We start from the raw sequence: 17,790 nt of genomic DNA, 5'->3' as shown, positions 1-17,790 counted from the left end.
TCATAGGTACACTTCAACTATGACAGACAAAATAAGAAGACAAAAATCCAGAAAAATCACATTGTAGGATTTTTAATGAATTTATTTGCAAATTATGGTGGAAAATAAGTATTTGGTCACCTACAAACAAGCAAGATTTCTGGCTCTCACAGACCTGTAACTTCTTCAAGAGGCTCCTCTGTCCTCCACTCGTTACCTGTATTAATGGCACCTGTTTGAACTTGTTATTAGTATAAAAGACACCTGTCCACAACCTCAAACAGTCACACTCCAAACTCCACTATGGCCAAGACCAAAGAGCTGTCAAAGGACACCAGAAACAAAATTGTAGACCTGCATAAGGCTGGGAAGACTGAATCTGCAATAGGTAAGCAGCTTGGTTTGAAGAAATCAACTGTGGGAGCAATTATTTGGAAATGGCAGACATACAAGACCAATGATAATCTCCCTCGATCTGGGGCTTCACGCAAGATCTCACACCGGGGGGTCAAAATGATCACAAGAACGGTGAGCAAAAATCCCAGAACCACACGGGGGACCTAGTGAATGACCTGCAGAGAGCTGGGACCAAAGTAACAAAGCCTACCATCAGTAACACACTACGCTGCCAGGGACTCAAATCCTGCAGTGTCAGACGTGTCCCCCTGCTTAAGCCAGTACATGTCCAGGCCCGTCTGAAGTTTGCTAGAGAGAATTTGGATGATCCAGAAGAAGATTGGGAGAATGTCATATGGTCAGATGAAACCAAAATATAACTTTTTGGTAAAAACTCAATTTGTCGTGTTTGGAGGACAAAGAATGCTGAGTTGCATCCAAAGAACACGATACCTACTGTGAAGCATGGGGGTGGAAACATCATGCTTTGGGGCTGTTTTTCTGCAAAGTGACCAGGACGACTGATACCGTGTAAAGGAAAGAATGAATGGGGCCATGTATCGTGAGATTTTGAGTGAAAACCTCCTTCCATCAGCAAGGGCATAGAAGATGAAACGTGGCTGGGTCTTTCAGCATAACAATGATCCCAAACACACCGCCCGGGCAACGAAGGAGGGGCTTCATAAGAAGCATTTCAAGGTCCTGGAGTGGCCTAGCCAGTCTCCAGATCTCAACCCCATAGAAAATATTTGGAGGGAGTTGAAAGTCCGTGTTGCCCAGCAACAGCCGCAAAACATCACTGCTCTGGAGGAGATCTGCATGGAGGAATGGGCCAAAATACCAGCAACAGTGTGTGAAAACCTTGTGAAGACTTACAGAAAACGTTTGACCTCTGTCATTGCCAACAAAGGGTATATAACAAAGTATTGAGATAAACTTGTTATTGACCAAATACTTATATTCCACCATAATTTGCAAAGAAATTCATAAAAAAATCCTACAATGTGATTTTCTGGATTTTTCCCCCCTCATTTTGTCTGTCATAGTTGAAGTGTACATATGATGAAAATTGTAGGCCTCTCTCATCTTTTTAAGTCGGAGAACTTGCACAATTGGTGGCTGACTAAATACTTTTTTACCCACTGTATAAAAAAATGGTTTTAATTCCTACATGGTTCATACAAAAATGGACAACCCTTAAATTAAAGATGAAAGTCTACACTTAAAGCACATCTTGATTGTTTCCTTTCAAATCCATTGTGGCGGCATACAGAGCCAAAATGATGCAAATTGTGTGACTGTCCAAATACTTATGGACATGACTGCATGTCTACCACTTTGTGTAGCTGTTAGCAATGCTAATGATAGCCTAACCGTCTTCGGATCAATGGAAATGCAATTAAAAGTGAACTACAAAGTAGCCTGTGCCTACCTGGCAGAATCACAGTGGTGGAAAAAGTACGTTATGTTCATACTTGAGTAAAAGTAAAGATACCTTAATAGAAAATGACTGTCATCCAGCAAAATGTGTGTGAATTGAACCATTTTCTTGTCCTGCTAAGCATTCAAAATGTAACTAGTACTTTTGGGTGTCAGGGAAAATCTATGGAGTAAAAAGTACATTATTTTATTTAGGAATGTAGTTCTTTAGGAAGTAAAAGGTCAAAAATATAAATAGTAAAGTACAGATACCCCAAAAAACTACTTAAGAAGTACTTAAGTGGATCAGACAATGTCGTTTTTATTGATCTGTTTGTCAGTGTCAGCAGAGTAGGCTACCCTGTAATTTAGTCATATTAAAAAAGATTCTGCTAATGTCTCCAGTCATATACTGTAGCAGAATTGAGTAAAATATGTTTCTTGGCCTTTGATAAACACATCTACATGCTCAAGCATGCATTGAACAGTGATTGAGTTATATATATTATAACTATCCAATATACTCATCACATTAGGAAATCTTACAGAAGTCTGCAAATGCGCTAATGCAAATGTGGTGATGCAAATGTGGTGATCCTTTATCATAAAGGTGAATTTTTATGGTGAATTTTTTTTCCCCAAACTTGAAACTCACGCGCCACCTATGGCTACAGAAACACAGCTAGTCAAACAACAGTATGGCTGTTAAAGGGTACACCTGAAAACCTCTTTGGGCTAGGGGGCAGTACTTTGACGTTCGGATGAAAAGTGTGCCCAAAGTAAACCCAAAGTAAACTGCCTGTTACTCAGGCCCAGAAGCTAGGATATGCATATAATTGGTAGATTTAGATAGAAACTAGAGTGTTTTCTAAAACTGTTAAAATAATGTCTGAGTATAACATAACTGATATGGCAGGCAAAACCCAGAGGACAAACCATCCAAAAAAAAAAAGTTCAGCCTACCACTGTTTCCAATGGCTGTCATGTTTATTATGAGGCGAAATCCTCCCAGATTACAGTTCCTAGGGCTTCCACTAGATGTCAACAGTCTTTCATTTTAGTCTAGAATTTGTAGTTTTTCTAAGTGGCTCACATTTTGGCTGTAGTGTTTTCATGCGTGTGGATGAGAGCGCGTTCTTTGTTGTTTATCTCCGGTAATGAACATACTAATCTCTGTCTTAAATTTTATCATTTATTTACGTATTATGGCACCTTAGGTTTGATTATAAATGTTGTTTGACTTGTTTGGATAAGTTTATTGGTAACGTTTGGGATTCATTTTGTATGCATTTTGAATCCGCATTTTGGTGGATTATTGTATGAAGCGCGCCAGCTAAACTGAGTTTTTGGGGATATAAAGAAGGACATTATCGAACAAAATTACTATTTGTGATGTAGCTGGGACCTTTTGGAGGGCCAACAGCAAAATATCTCCAAAAGGTAGGGCATTTATTATATCGCTATTTCTGACTTTCGTGGCGCACCTGCCTGGTTGAAATATGTTTTTCATGCTTTTTTCATGCTGTCCTCAGATAATCGCATGGTGTGCTTTTGCCGTAAATCCTTTTTGAAATCTGACACAGCGGCAGGATTAAGAAGACGTTAAGCTTTATTTTGATGTATGACACTTGTATTTTCATGAATGTTAAATATTTATATCTCTGTAATTTGAATTTGGCGCTCTGCAGTTTCACAGGATATTGTCGAGGTGGGTCGCTAGCGGAACGCCTGCGCCAGAAAGGTTAAAGGGTAACTACAGAAAACAAAATCTACATTTCTCAGGTTTTTTCCAGACCTCAAATTGTCCCCTGATGTGGTTTCAGCATTGTTGTAGACATAGATTTAAAAAAATATAGTTTTCTAAAAATTCTACCCTCTAGAGGATTTAGCAGAAAATAACACATGGCACTTTGAAATCTGCAATTCACTTTCTTTTCTTTGCTGTAAATCTAGCAAAATCAACGTAAGAACACAAGGGCATGCTAATAAAAAAAATGGCTAGTCATGATTAGCCTGGTTCCGTATGGAATGCAGGCACATTATGGGACACAGGCCAGGTCATTATCAATGATCATGTTTTTTTTTTATGAGACAATTGGTGCGACCAAATCATTGGTAGCATCAGTGGGACCAGTGGAAAAGGTAAGTTTAATACACTGCAATGACTGGGAACATACCACAAAATTGTATTCCCTTTCTGTCCTCCTCCGTAAGATCCCCTTCAACACGATCTTCTCTACATGCACGGCTGTGAGGAGAGAGGGAAGAGGATTAGCACATACTGTACAGTCTTATTGGAACTGCTTCACAGTAATAATAGTTCAAATATAATGGGGCTGTGCATACAGTTGTAATTTTCTTCCCAATTGACTGTGAGGGATTTGTAACACTGTGGGGGTGGGTGTGTGTATACACTTGTGTGTTCTTCACTGGCTTACCTTCCCTTTGGGCCCTTCTGCTGGGGGGTGTCTGGCTGGCGTGGCGAGCCTGTGCCTGCGTCCTCTCACCCAGACTGGCCTCGATGGTGACTGCTGCTGGGCCAATCTCCTCTGCTTTCTGGGCCTTGTTGTGCTGTCGGAACACAAAGGGACTAGTGAGTAGAAAGCTTTCAACATAACAGCTGTACTCAGGCATTTAAAAGATGACATCCCACACAGCAAGGTCACAAAGATGAATCAAACTATCAAGCTCCCAGAACATCTGTCAGGTGAGAGCGAACGGCTATCTGGTCGAATACTAAAATGTTGCCGCCTGTGCCATTGTTGCAGTGGTGCTTTTGTCCGTCAGGGACCCATGCCGTTGTTCATAAGTTGGTCTTTGAACACTTGCATAGGGGATGAGACATACAGCAGCCAGCCCTCCACCACACACTCACACAGCTTGGGTTGAAAAGGGTTGGAAACTTTCCGGTATATTTCCGGAATGTTTCCATGGGAAGTTAAGCCCGGGAATTTGGGGAATTTTGCTTAAATTCATCAAAAAAGTGAGCTTATAACAATGAACCCTTTTTGTGGGATACACAAGGCAATTCTAGGTCTTGTGGCATATTTTGGTTGAACTGTCCCCAATTCAATGGAATTGCAACCCTCTGCATGCACCGTGCCTGCTTCCATCACATGTGCAGCTGATTCTCAAGATCTTGCACACTAATGAGATGCTATTGAGCCCACACCACTACACTGTCTGAGCCAAGGACTACACACTTTCTGGTAAGTTTTGATTACAATACTGGGTGGGGTGAATATATTTTATGACATACATGATTTTTTGTTAACTAGTAAATAGTATCCTACAGCAAAGTGTTTTTAAATAATTTAAATCATTTCTGCTAGTTTTAGCTAGTATGTGCGTAGGATACCTACTGTTGGTGTGTATATATGTGCGTAGGATATGTGCTGTTTGTGTGGAAGTATGTGCGCAGCTATAAAATGGATGTCTTTGTATAATGGACTTCAGAACATTCTCGTGAATAAACTGTACTATCTTTTGGCATAGGCTGAGTCTTTGACTAAGTATTATTAAACCCATGGTCTTACAGATCTCGGGATTGGTCAGAGCTATTGATTATCAGTTATTATCATTGGGATTGAACATTCTCATGACAGGAGGTCCAGGGAGAAGACATGGAAGCATGAGAGGAAGACAGCCTAGAAACTAAAGCTTTGGGTATCATTTTACAGATGAAAATATTTTTGGGAGATCGATGGATCACTGGGGATCATTCAATATTCCCTTTCTTGTTGTTCAGTGAAATCATCACATGTGAAGTCAACTCATTTAATTAAAAGTTCAATTTGTAATTAAATTGTTTGTTTTTTATTTCTATTGGAAGGTTTTAATCATTTGCAAATATGTCTACTTATGATAAGGTAAAAAGGTTTATGTTTCTGTCTCCATATGATATGGTAAATATATCCAATGCAAAAAAAGATCTACATTTAAATGGTATTAATATTCATTTGCATATATTCCCACGGAAAGTTTCCACCTCTGAATATTCCCACAAAAGTGCAACCCTAAACACAGTATTAATGTACTTCATTACATCCTTGATAGAATCAATTAGCATTTACATATTCATAATTGATCATGGGTTTTGCTGCATCAATTCCCAGAGATCTCTTTTTGCACGCACACATGCCCTGCTTGCAGCCCATGAGAAGGGGTCAGGGCTTTGGTCCCTGGCTATCAGCTAGGAGGCAGAGCTGACAAACAGACTGACAGTTATGCCTCCGCTGAAGGTCATGGGAGAACAGAACACAGTTCAGCCCTGGCATATCAGCGCAACACAAGCCCCAACACAAGCCAGAGGAGAGAGAGGGGACATATACAGTAGTGCTATTGGAGAACTGGTACTAGGGATTATATGATAATAGCAAAAGCCTAGTCCTGTATGCTTTAACTATACCAGGGGAAAACCAACCATAGCATTCAATAGATGGATAGCCTTGGTCCTATATCAGTGGCACTTGAATGATGCCAAACACAACAAAACACAGCGACCACATCAGCTTCTGCTGGCTTGAAGCGTTTCCTCCCTCTTTACATTTGACATGGTCCAGGAACAACAACTGTCTTACAAATGGGAGGTCTGATTTAATTTGGCATAAACTCGACATCTGCTGCTGCTGCAGTGGAAGAGAGGTGATTCACCATGAGGCCATCAAGGTCTATTTCTGGAACGGGTTAGTCAGTGGACATCACTCTTTTTCATCCAACATGGTTCAGTGGAGATTGATGTAATGAACTGCAGGTTGAACTGCAGAGGGAGTCTCTCTATGAGCCTGCTTACAGTTGGGTAAATCCACTTGAATTCTATTACTTTTTGACAGCACCGCTTTTGATATGAACAAAACTTTCCATAAATGTTTGCCCATTGTAGAAGTACTCAAAGTGACTTTTAGGACCTAGATGCCAAAACATTCAAGAGATAACGGTGCTCAAAGTTGACCTATTTTGCATACGCCACCATAACATGAGATACCAATGTCTTCATCAGTAGAAATTAAATGGTTGAGATTGATAACATTTAAAAGCTTACAAACTGGGTTGTCAAACTATTTCATAATTCACGTTTAAGGTTAAAAAATAAAAATAAAAAATGCATAAACTCATATTTTTTTAATATTCACATATGCTGTAGCTTAGACCCTACTTACATCTGAGGTTTTAGTTTTGTGACTGCAATCGGTTGAGACAACATGCTCTTGAATACAGGGCGAGTGTCATGTTTTTGCTGATAAATGGACTAAAATGGGAATAAAATTGAAATTTCTACTTTCAAATGGTGCCACAAAGGCGGTTGGAGGTCCACACCAGTGGAGGTTGGTAGGAGGAGCTATAGGAGGACGGGCTCATTGTATGGACTCATTGGAACGGTATCAAACACAAACATATGGAAACCACGTCTGACTCCGTTCCATTTATGCCATTCCAATGACCCCGTCCTCCTTCAGCTCCTCCAACCAGCCTCCTCTGGACCACACATCAGAGAGTGTTGAATTGAATGGGAGGGAATATCCGTTGTTTAAATTATACTGTCAACCCATCAACAATTTCCTATTGAAATCATATAAATATAGATCATAGAATAGACATGACCATTTAAGATCACATTCAACAGTGGGTGGACCGGCCACCATCTTTGTGGTAGTAATTAGAAGTAAAAATGTAAATTCAAGTTAAATGTCAATGGTGTACCAGCTAAATTACAGTGGTCTGAAGGGATAGGTCCATTCTATTTCTATTATTGAAATGACACCCACCCTGTATTCAAGAGCATGTTGTCTCTCAACCAATGGCGGGCACACCACAAAAACCTCAGGTGATGGAAAGTAGGGTCTAAGCTACAACATGTGAATATGAAAAAAAGATAATTGATGTGATAGATTATTGACGTTAAAAGGTTTTACAAAAAGCTATTATTTATTTATTTTCATTATAAAATAGTTTGACAACCCTGTTTGTAGGCTTTTAAATTATATCAAACCATTTATATTTTTCAATGATGAAGACATGGATGTCTCATGGTATGGTAGGGTATGCTAAATGGGTCAACATTGAGCTGAGCATCTCCTAAATGTATTGACATTCTGGTCCAAAAAGTCACTTTCTGACCACTTCTCCCCTGGGCAAAGATATATGGGAAGATTTGTTTAAATCAAAGCGGGGCGCTGTAAAAAAAAAAGTACATTAATTCAAATTCAAAGTTAGAAAATAATCCAAGTATGTGAAGTATGATTTTCGTCTCTTCGACATCAGATTTGCAACTTTCCGGTTTACACTATCCTACCTGTCCTATACATTGGACACAGCAACACATGTTGGAGATTCACCCTCTTACCCAAGCAATTCCACCTGGTGTAGCCTAGGCAACAACAAAAAAAGGCCAGTACTTGAGCAAGTACCTCATTAGTAAACTCCTAGGAATTGAGAGGTCCAATTGTGGTCACTCTAGGCTCAGAGTGACTGAACTGTCTTCTTTGCTGGTAAACTGCGGGGGTGGAGAGGGTGGATTGGGACAGTGTTTGCTATAACAACACATTAAAACCTCACGCCATTTCACTTGAGCGCTAGTAGCTGTTCTTCAGATCATAATTGCTGGCTATGAGAGTGTAAGTAAATCTGAGCTGTGAGGTTGTGTGCTGCTGGCTTCAACATCTCTTTCTCAAAGTGGCTAAATATGACATCAGGCACACATAGACATGTAACTATTTCAGTGGACAAGTGGGTCAACAACACTACAGTCAACATGGATGATTGCCCAACACAGAACTGTATTAAAACTATACTAGAAACACAAGTGGAAATAGGACGTGACCACGGGTTGTCACAGAAATGTTCAGTATATAGCCTATTCAAAGTACGGAGAAAATAAAATCATGGATGTCTGTTATTTTTATAGCCTACACAGTGACAAGTACCACTCCAATACAAATATAGGCCTGCAATCAGTATAAAGTCATAAGGAATTTGCTTTCACTTGGCCAAATAGCTTGTTTAAATCAGTAAAGGCGAGTAGACAAGGAGAAGAGAGGACACCCTGTTAAGATGCAGCACCCCAAGAAGGAAATCCCTCTCTGTCAACAAACTGAGACCCTGGCTGGCCTCCCCGTATCCTATATTCTGCAGTCAGTCACCTAATGCTCAGTTGGTTTCAAGCCCTTGGCTTCCAGCATGGTTTTGAGCCCCACACTCGGACATAACTTCCTTCTCCCTGTAGAGTCGCCAAGCCTGCAGTGCAGTAGGCCACAAGGCCAAATACCTTGCACGCAGCACAGCACATAACTCTTTGTAAAATGCCCGTAAAGACGAGCAAGTGTATTTCGGGGGGTTGATTCCATGGTGGCGTTTTGTATTGGAAGAGATGACAACCAGTCCCCTGTAACACTATTAAATTCCTAGCGTAGGACATAGCGGCTGTTATACAACGGGTGGGTCTAATCCTGAATGCTGATTGGTTAAAAGTGCATTCCAGCCAGTGTCTATTCCACAAGTATGTTCAAGCACTCTTGAGTGGGGATTTTCCACACCTAGCGAGAATTCTGGATATTTTCATGAATATGTCACAAACTCTAAAAGACAAAATGAGATGTGCAGCCTTACTTAGGGCCATCAATGATCAATTCATAAGCCACAAAAAAATACTGTATTTGAAAAGGAAGAGCGCTTGTTGGTGCAAAAGCTGATTAATTTGAACAAATACGGCATCTTCCCCAATCTGTCAAATGTCAACCATTGAGAACTAGCCATACTCTTTCAGCCTTTTGTAAGACATTGAGATATAATACTCATTATTGTGGGGGTGATAGCCCCCCTCCCAATAGTATGGCATTGGTTGAAGTTCAATTTTAAATTAAAATCTTCCACCATCATATCTAAGCCAATATGACACCAATGTCAATGAAAATTCGCAAATCAACTTGGAGGTAAACACTCTCCCCGCCTAGTCATGAGCCGTCTGGCTGATACAGAGAACTATGTACCATATTTTTAACACGTTCATTAGCATTGGGGAAAAAAACACAATTTCTTGCCTTGACCTAGCTCAATATCTAGTCGTTGGATAAGAAAGAGCCTACAGCATCCACAAAGTGACCACTAGACTTGCCACCTTTCAGTTAGAATAAGTTTGTAGGAGCAACAGTTTAAATAAAATGTATCGCTCTCAAGTGTTCAAAACGTTTTGCTACCTTTTTGTAGAATTTATGACAACGCTGACATTTTCAGTCGAATCTCAACGATTTCTAAAACTGGACTAAAGCACATGGGTTGCCCCAGCAACAGCAGCTAGCTAAACAACAGTCAGATGAGAGCTACAAGCAAAGGAAGCTAGCTATATTTTGCTATGGAAGGTTTTTCACATGGCTGAAGTCATTGGTGTAAACTGTTGGCGTTGACATGTTTGTGTCATCAAAGCACAAACAAATAAGCAGAAATAAGATAGTGAATGTCCTTGGTTGCTATTGCCAGTCAGCTAGCCAACTAACATTAGACAGTAACTTAGCTAGCTAGCTACAAACCAACAAGGCTGAAACATTAGCTGCATGGACAGATCGTGCACTGGCACAACTCAATGTTGACAATATCCCCCACATCCTTCCACAATGCACAGCTAGCTAAATAAAGTTCATAATCACCAACAAACTTTGGGAAACTGCTAATGTATAATACATGCAACGGGCATTGCTCATCTAACAATAACTTTAGCTAACATTACTCCATACATACCCTAGTCATGTTGATTATGTGTGTATTCTCCAGGAGCGAGATTGCTTTGTTAAAATCTCTATGGGGTCAGTGTGCCCCCCACGGGACGGTTGAGATAACGTGCGCTAATGTGATTCGCATTACATTGTAAGTAACAAGAACATTTCCCAGGAGATAGACATGTCTTATATGGGCAGAAAGCTTAAATATAATTCACAGTAGCTATTACTGTGAACAAATGCCATGCTATTGTTTGAGGAGAGTGCTTAGTGGTTTGATACATTCACCTCTTGTCACGCCCTGACCATAGAGAGCTGTTTATTCTCTATGTTGGTTGGGTCAGGGTGTGATATCTAGGGGAATTGTATTTCTATGATGGCTTGATATGGTTCCCAATCAGAGGCAGCTGTTTATCGTTGTCTCTGATTGGGGATCATATTTAGATAGCCATTTTCCCATTGTGTTTTGTGGGATCTTGTCTATGTATAGTTGCCTGTGAGCATTATAGTAGTGTCACATTTTGTTTATTCGCTTTATTGTTTTTGTGCTTTGACCTACTACAGTAACTATGTTGGTCTATTGTAATTAAGACAAAGAGTATGCAGGGTTCTAAGGATTCAAACATTCTCAAAGCCTAATTCATACTCTTCAGTTGAATAAATGACTTTACACTATCCTGTTCTTAAAATAATGTATGTATATCAGGCTGTATATATTTTCAGATATAGACCTATTGTAAATGTGTATTATTGTAGCGTCACCATCTTTATTGCAAAAAGGACATCAAATACACACAACTTTAAACTACATATTCATTTGACAGAGGTAAACTGTCCAATTATCAGCCCAGCAATTGATAAAACAGGCCCATGTTCGCAAAACAAGTTTCTCTGAACTTCAAATCAAATCAAATTTTATTCAACTTAAGTCAACTTAAGTTACATATTACACAATATTACACAGGTAGGCCAAGAGTTACAGATATTATGACTGCAGACAGGCTCTATATGAGTGACTGTGTCCAACACACCACCACCTAGTGTTATGTTGGTCACCTACTAAAGGTGGGCCGATTTCAAGTTTTCATAACAATCGGTATTACCGATTACATTGCAGTCCACGAGGAGACTGCGTGGCAGGCTGACCACTTGTTACGCGAGTGCAGCAAGGAGCCAAGGTAGTTGCTAGCTAGCATTAAACTTAACTTATAAAAAACAATCTTAACATAATTACTAGTTAACTACACATGGTTGATGATATTACTAGTTTATCTAGCTTGTCCTGCGTTGCATATAATCAATGCAGTGCATGTTAATTTATCATCGAATCACAGCTTACTTCACCAAACGGGTGATGATTTAACAAGCATATTCACGATAAAAAAGCACTGTTGTTGCACCAATGTGTACCTAACCATAAACATCGATGTCTTTCTTAAAATCAATACACAAGTATATATTTTTTAAACCTGCATATTTCGTTAATATTGCCTGCTAACATGAATTTATTTTAACTAGGGAAATTGTGTCACTTCTCTTTCGTTCTGTGCAAGCAGAGTCAGGGTATATGTAGTAGAGGTCAACCGATTAATTGGAATGGCTGATTAATTAGGAACGATTTCAAGTTTTCATAACAAATCAGAAATGTGTTTTTTTGGACACCGATTTGGCAGATTAAAAAAATTATTATTTTTTACACCTTTATTTAATCTTTAACTAGGCAAGTCAGTTAAGAATACATTCTTATTTTCAATGATGGCCTAGAAACGGTGGGTTAACTGCCTCGTTCAGGGGCAGAACGACAGATTTTTACCTTGTCAGCTGGGGGATTCAATCTTGCAACCTTATAGTTAACTACTCCAACGCACCAACCACCTGCCTCTCATTGCACTCCACAAGGAGACTGCCTGTTACGCGAATGCAGTAAGCCAAGGTAAGTTGCTAGCTATCTTATAAAAACAATCAATCATAATCACTAGTTAACTACACATGGTTGATGATATTACTAGTTTATCTAGTGTCCTGCGTTGCATATAATCGATGTGGTGCGTATCGTTGCTCCAATGTGTACCTAACCATAAACATCAATGCCTTTCTTAAAATCAATACACAGAAGTATATATCTTTAAACCTGCATATTTAGCTGAAAGAAATCCAGGTTAGCAGGCAATGTTAACCAGGTGAAATTGTGTCACTTCTCTTGCGTTCATTGCACGCAGAGTCAGTGTATATGCAACAGTTTGGGCCGCCTAATTTGCCAGAATTTTACGTAATTATGACATAACATTGAAGGTTGTGCAATGTAACAGGAATATTTAGACTTGGGGATGCCACCCGTTAGATAAAATACGGAACAGTTCTGTATTTCACTGAAAGAATAAACGTCTTGTTTTCGAGATGATAGTTTCCGGATTCGACCATATTAATGACCTTAGGCTCGTATTTCTGTGTGTTATCATGGTATAACTAAGTCTATGATTTGATTGACAAGTCTGACTGAGCAATGGTAGGCAGCAGCAGGCTCGCAAGCATTCATTCAAACAGCACTTTTGTGCGTTTGCCAGCAGCTGTTTATGACTTCAAGCCTATCAACTCCCGAGATTATGCTGGTGTAACCGATGTGAAATGGCTAGCATTGGTTAGCAGGGTGCGCGCTTATAGCGTTTCAAACGTCACTTGCTCTGAGACTTGGAGTGGTTGTTCGCCTTGCTCTGCAAGGGCTGCGGCTTTTGTGGAGCGACGGGTAACGCTGCTTTGAGGGTGGCTGTTGTCGTTGTGTTCCTGGTTCGAGCGAGGAGAGGGACGGAAGCTATACTGTTACACTGGCAATACTAAAGTGCCTATAAGAACATCCAATAGTCAAAGGTTAATGAAATACAAATGGTAGAGAGAGAAATAGTCCAATAATTCCTATAATAACTGCAACCTAAAACTTCTTACCTGGGAATATTGAAGACTCCTGTTAAAAGGAACCACCAGCTTTCATATGTCCTGAGCAAGGAACTTAAACGTCAGCTTTCTTACATGGCACATATTGCACTTTTACTTTCTTCTCCAACACTTTGTTTTTGCATTATTTAAACCAAATTGAACATGTTTCATTATTTATTTGAGGCTAAATTGATTTTATTGATGTATTATATTAAGTTAAAATAAGTGTTCATTCAGTTGTTGTAATTGTCATTATTACAAATAAATAAATAAAAATTGTCCGATTAAATCGGTATTAGCTTTTTTTTGGGGTCCTCCAATAATCGGTATCGGCGATGAAAAATCATAATCGGTCGAACTCTAATATGCAGCAGTTTGAGTCACCTAGCTCATTGCGAACTGTGTGAAGACCATTTCTTACTAACAAAGACCGTAATTAATTTACCAGAATTTTACATAATTATGGCATAACATTGGAGGTTGTGCAATGTAACAGCAATATTTAGACTTAGGGATGCCACCCATTCGATAAAGTACGGAACGGTTCCGTATTTCACTGAAAGAATAAATGTTTTGGTCAATAAACGTTTTGTTTTCAAAATGATAGTTCCCGGATTTGACCATATTATTTGGGAGGCGCTTTACTGTCTCAACTGTATCAAAAAGTAGTTTTCATTGCTAGCTATATAGCTCGCTAGCTGGACAGTTTCATACAGGTACCACTATAGCTTGCTTCATCCCACAACGAGCCATTGTTTGCAGGATGGCTCGTTGCGGGACGAAGCAATGTTAAGCCAGCTAGCTGAGCTGGACAGTTGTATTCTGATGTTAATGTTGATTGCTGATGTGCTATGGCATGCACGACGATAATCTTTTTCATGTTTGCCAGTTTGTCATGTTTAACTAGCTAGCTACTGAAAACAGCCACTGTGGTGTGAATGCTAATAGATTAGCACGCTAACCAAACCCAAGTTACGTTAAAGGGACAACTGCTAAGTTGAGAAGATCAGGACTTTTGCAATGAAAAGGCCAATATTGCTCCAAAGATATCATAACATGACCTAAATCAAAGTCCCTCAAAAGGATTTTATGATATAGGCCTAGATATTGTTTTGACCTAAGCCTTTGTGTATTACGTTTCCTAATTGTAGGCTACTACCGTTAGCACTTGAAGTGAATAAAGTATTTTGTTGAAATATTAACCATTGTCTGCTTTATCAGATGGCCACATTTGCATGTGTTCCAATGTGAATTATTTAAGAGATGGGTGGATCTACGGCTTTAGTGGTTGTGAACGATGTTAAATGGGCGTAAACAAAGAACAGCACTGTAGCTGTTCAATATGAAAGGGTGCCTTTATTATACAATAGGCAATTTGATACTGTAAATGGTTTGCCTAATGGAGTAACTTGGTGGGATAATGTTCAGAGAATCCATTTTGGCAATTTGGTATAAGTATTCCTTTTCTAAATATGTTTCCAACGGATTAATGTAGTGTGACAATCAAAGTAAAAATGTTAATGCCTTTTTTCCTAAACTGGATTATATGTTTATCACATTTTAAAGCAGCATTACATCCCCATATTTCCTCCAGCTACAATGTACGATATGCCATTTGGAGCTCTGAGTCTGTACTTTTATCCAATGTAAAAAACACAATTTCAAACATTTGGAACAGAAGACTAAAAAGAGATGGGTCACAAATGGGCTTTTTGGGGTGAAAAAAAGACTGCTGCAACCTAATAGCTGATTTATGCTTGATCTGTCAATGCTGTCTGAAGGCTCTGTATGGAGAGTGTGAAGAAGCATCCAGAAGCTTGTGGAGGCCAAATCGAGCTCCGCACCAGATCGCTGTGCACCTCCCAAATTGTGTAACAATGCAGAGGGCTCCCTATAGATTTGATTTATTAGGATACCCATGAGCCGATGCCAATAGCTGCGCATTGACATGATTGGTTTAGGGTAGGTGGGGGTGGGAGGTCCTGTATAAACACAAACTCACTTCCTTGACAACAGCTCTGAGAAGCGCAAGAAGTATGAATGCCCCGACTTCTACAGAGGCCGTATAACAGTAAATACTGTACTGCCACTGCAGGTGCCAGAGTGACCATGCAGAGCCTTTAACGCAGCATACATAAAAGAAACGGAAACCCTGGTCTGAGATTCAACCTGATACACAACATCCGGGATTACCAGTTCGCCGCTCTGGAATGGTTGTGGAAAATGGTGTTTCATAAGGAAAGTACGCATATTCTCCCAATTTCATGAGGAAAGTATGCATATTGTTCATGCCTTCTTACCATTAAATAAAGTTCAGGGGGAAATTGAAGCCTATGTAGAATGTTTAAGATACGAACCGGTCGAATCTGTACTCCTCGTCAGAACCGTAGATATCACGTGATCTGGCTCAGGGGTTTCCCAAACTCGGCCATGCCCCCCTCCCAAGTACACAGCTGATTCAAATGACCTACTCATAATCGTGCTTTGATTATTTGAATCTGTGCTAAGGCAAACAAAAACGTGTACCCAGGTGGGCCCAAACTCTTTAGAGATAAAGTTAGTTAACCACTCATTTTGCAACCAGCTAACGGTCGTCACTAGTTACTACAACCACAGTCATAATTATGGCTAAACCCCGCCTATTTCTAAAATGTATATTTTTAAAATCTGATTTTAAACCTAACCTTACCACACGACTAACCTTAAATTTAGCCCAAAAAGCTTTTATTTTTATTTAATGTTTATTATAGTCTTTGTGGCTGTGTGGTAACTAGTGACAACCCCAGTTAACGTTATCTAACACACTAGTCAATCTAACTGCTAATCAATGTTACCTGGGCGTTTATTCTGCGCTGATTCTGCTGTCTCTCGTCCTCTATAGCAAGTTGAATTTTGTCCAGCTGTTCTAGAACTTTTTCTCTTTGATGAAACGGGAACGCTGGATGCAAGGAGGCCATAGTAAAAAGCAGCGCCAACTGTTCCAAGGGTCCGATCACTGCCTCCATTGGAAGCCCGCAATTCTGTTCTGTTCTCCCGAACGCTTTCCCGTCCACACACGGAGAATAGAACGGGTGATGTTGAGAGTCCTTGAAGGGCGAAACAGAATAGCCATAGTTTTTGAATAACAAGGAGGGATCCACATGGCTCAATATCCTAAATAGTATTCCCGCACACTCCCTGCTGTCAGATCCCAGAAGAGACAAGCAGACCAGCAGTTTGGAGCGCACGACAGGGTCGATAACATCAGATAAAATGGCCAGATCATTCGGATTGTTGGCCCTTATCTCGACATCCCGTAGAACGTGGTTATCTTTCCGAGCCAGGTCTTCCAGACAGGAACCCAAAAACCGGAGCTCAAGTGGCTGGCACATATGCAGCAGTCCGCACATAAACTCGATCCGCTTGGCAGGATTTAAATGCAAACCAAACCATTCGAAAACGGTCTCTTTATCCAATTGAGATGGATATCCTGGGTGTCTGGAGGAATCTTCGGGCTTGTCGGAGACCGATCTTGGAATATGGAGATCGGGCTGTTCCTCGGCCGTGTCGTCTCCTCCTGCCTCCGCCGTTCTCATGGGCAGCTTCATTTTAAGCATTATCAGCTCGACTAGAAAGGCTTCAAGGCGTAAATTACCGGTAAATATTCATCCTTTGATCGTCTAAACGTTTTTTAAAGCAGAATCAACGGAAGCAAATAAACATTTTCTGTGTTTTGTAATAATCACAGTGACTCGGCGACAAGCTGTAGTTTTCTCCACTGTAGATCGCACTCTGGTGACATGTCAATCATTCACAAACTCCTCCTCCTTTCCATAGAAGCGTTCTGGGTCCTAAAAAATTATTGTTATACAAGAGGCATAACCTGAGTTTATCGTTTTAGTTTATTTATCTACAATCTAGGGTAGAACTCAAATTTGTAGAGAAAGTTACATTTTAGATATGTAATTTTGAATCTGTAGAATCTTATTAAATGGCAGGCCTATATTATTTGATGGGATTCTATATGTGCAACTCATCATCATGGGTAATGTGTTTACGAAGTACAAAGGTAGTCTACAAATGTTTTATCAATGGCCCATGTTTTCAGTACTCAATTTAGTACAGTACACACTACAGTTTCATGTATCCACTCAAATGCTTGGGCCTAAAGTGAAGGTTAAAATTATTTATGTGTATTAAAATATATGATTTTCTCTTGATTTAGCTATTTAAGCATGGAAAGCATGTGTTGGTACCACTTTACATTACAGTGTGTTATTCCTATTGGCCTATCCCGAGATAAGCCTTCCTCTAGACATCACTGACCCTTAGTGGCTCAAAAATAACATTGCATAAGTAGTGCACATTGCATACCACC

General features: G+C 39.9%; 1 protein-coding gene across 1 annotated transcript in view; it reads right to left on the bottom strand.

Annotated features, from left to right (window-relative positions):
- LOC135517368 (zinc finger CCHC domain-containing protein 2-like) overlaps positions 1-17,201 on the bottom strand; it is a 69,012-nt gene extending 51,811 nt beyond the window's left edge. The window contains 3 exon segments of the mRNA XM_064941598.1: positions 3,972-4,042; positions 4,233-4,365; positions 16,268-17,201. Of these exon segments, the coding sequence (XP_064797670.1) occupies positions 3,972-4,042; positions 4,233-4,365; positions 16,268-17,029 (966 nt within the window). The 5' untranslated portion in view covers positions 17,030-17,201.
- Positions 17,202-17,790: the final 589 nt, after the last annotated feature.

This window comes from Oncorhynchus masou, chromosome 28, assembly GCF_036934945.1.
Source record: "Oncorhynchus masou masou isolate Uvic2021 chromosome 28, UVic_Omas_1.1, whole genome shotgun sequence".
Classification (NCBI taxonomy): domain Eukaryota; kingdom Metazoa; phylum Chordata; class Actinopteri; order Salmoniformes; family Salmonidae; genus Oncorhynchus; species Oncorhynchus masou.
The sequence above is the reverse complement of the archived record's forward strand: the minus strand, read 5'-3'. Positions and strand labels throughout refer to the sequence as shown.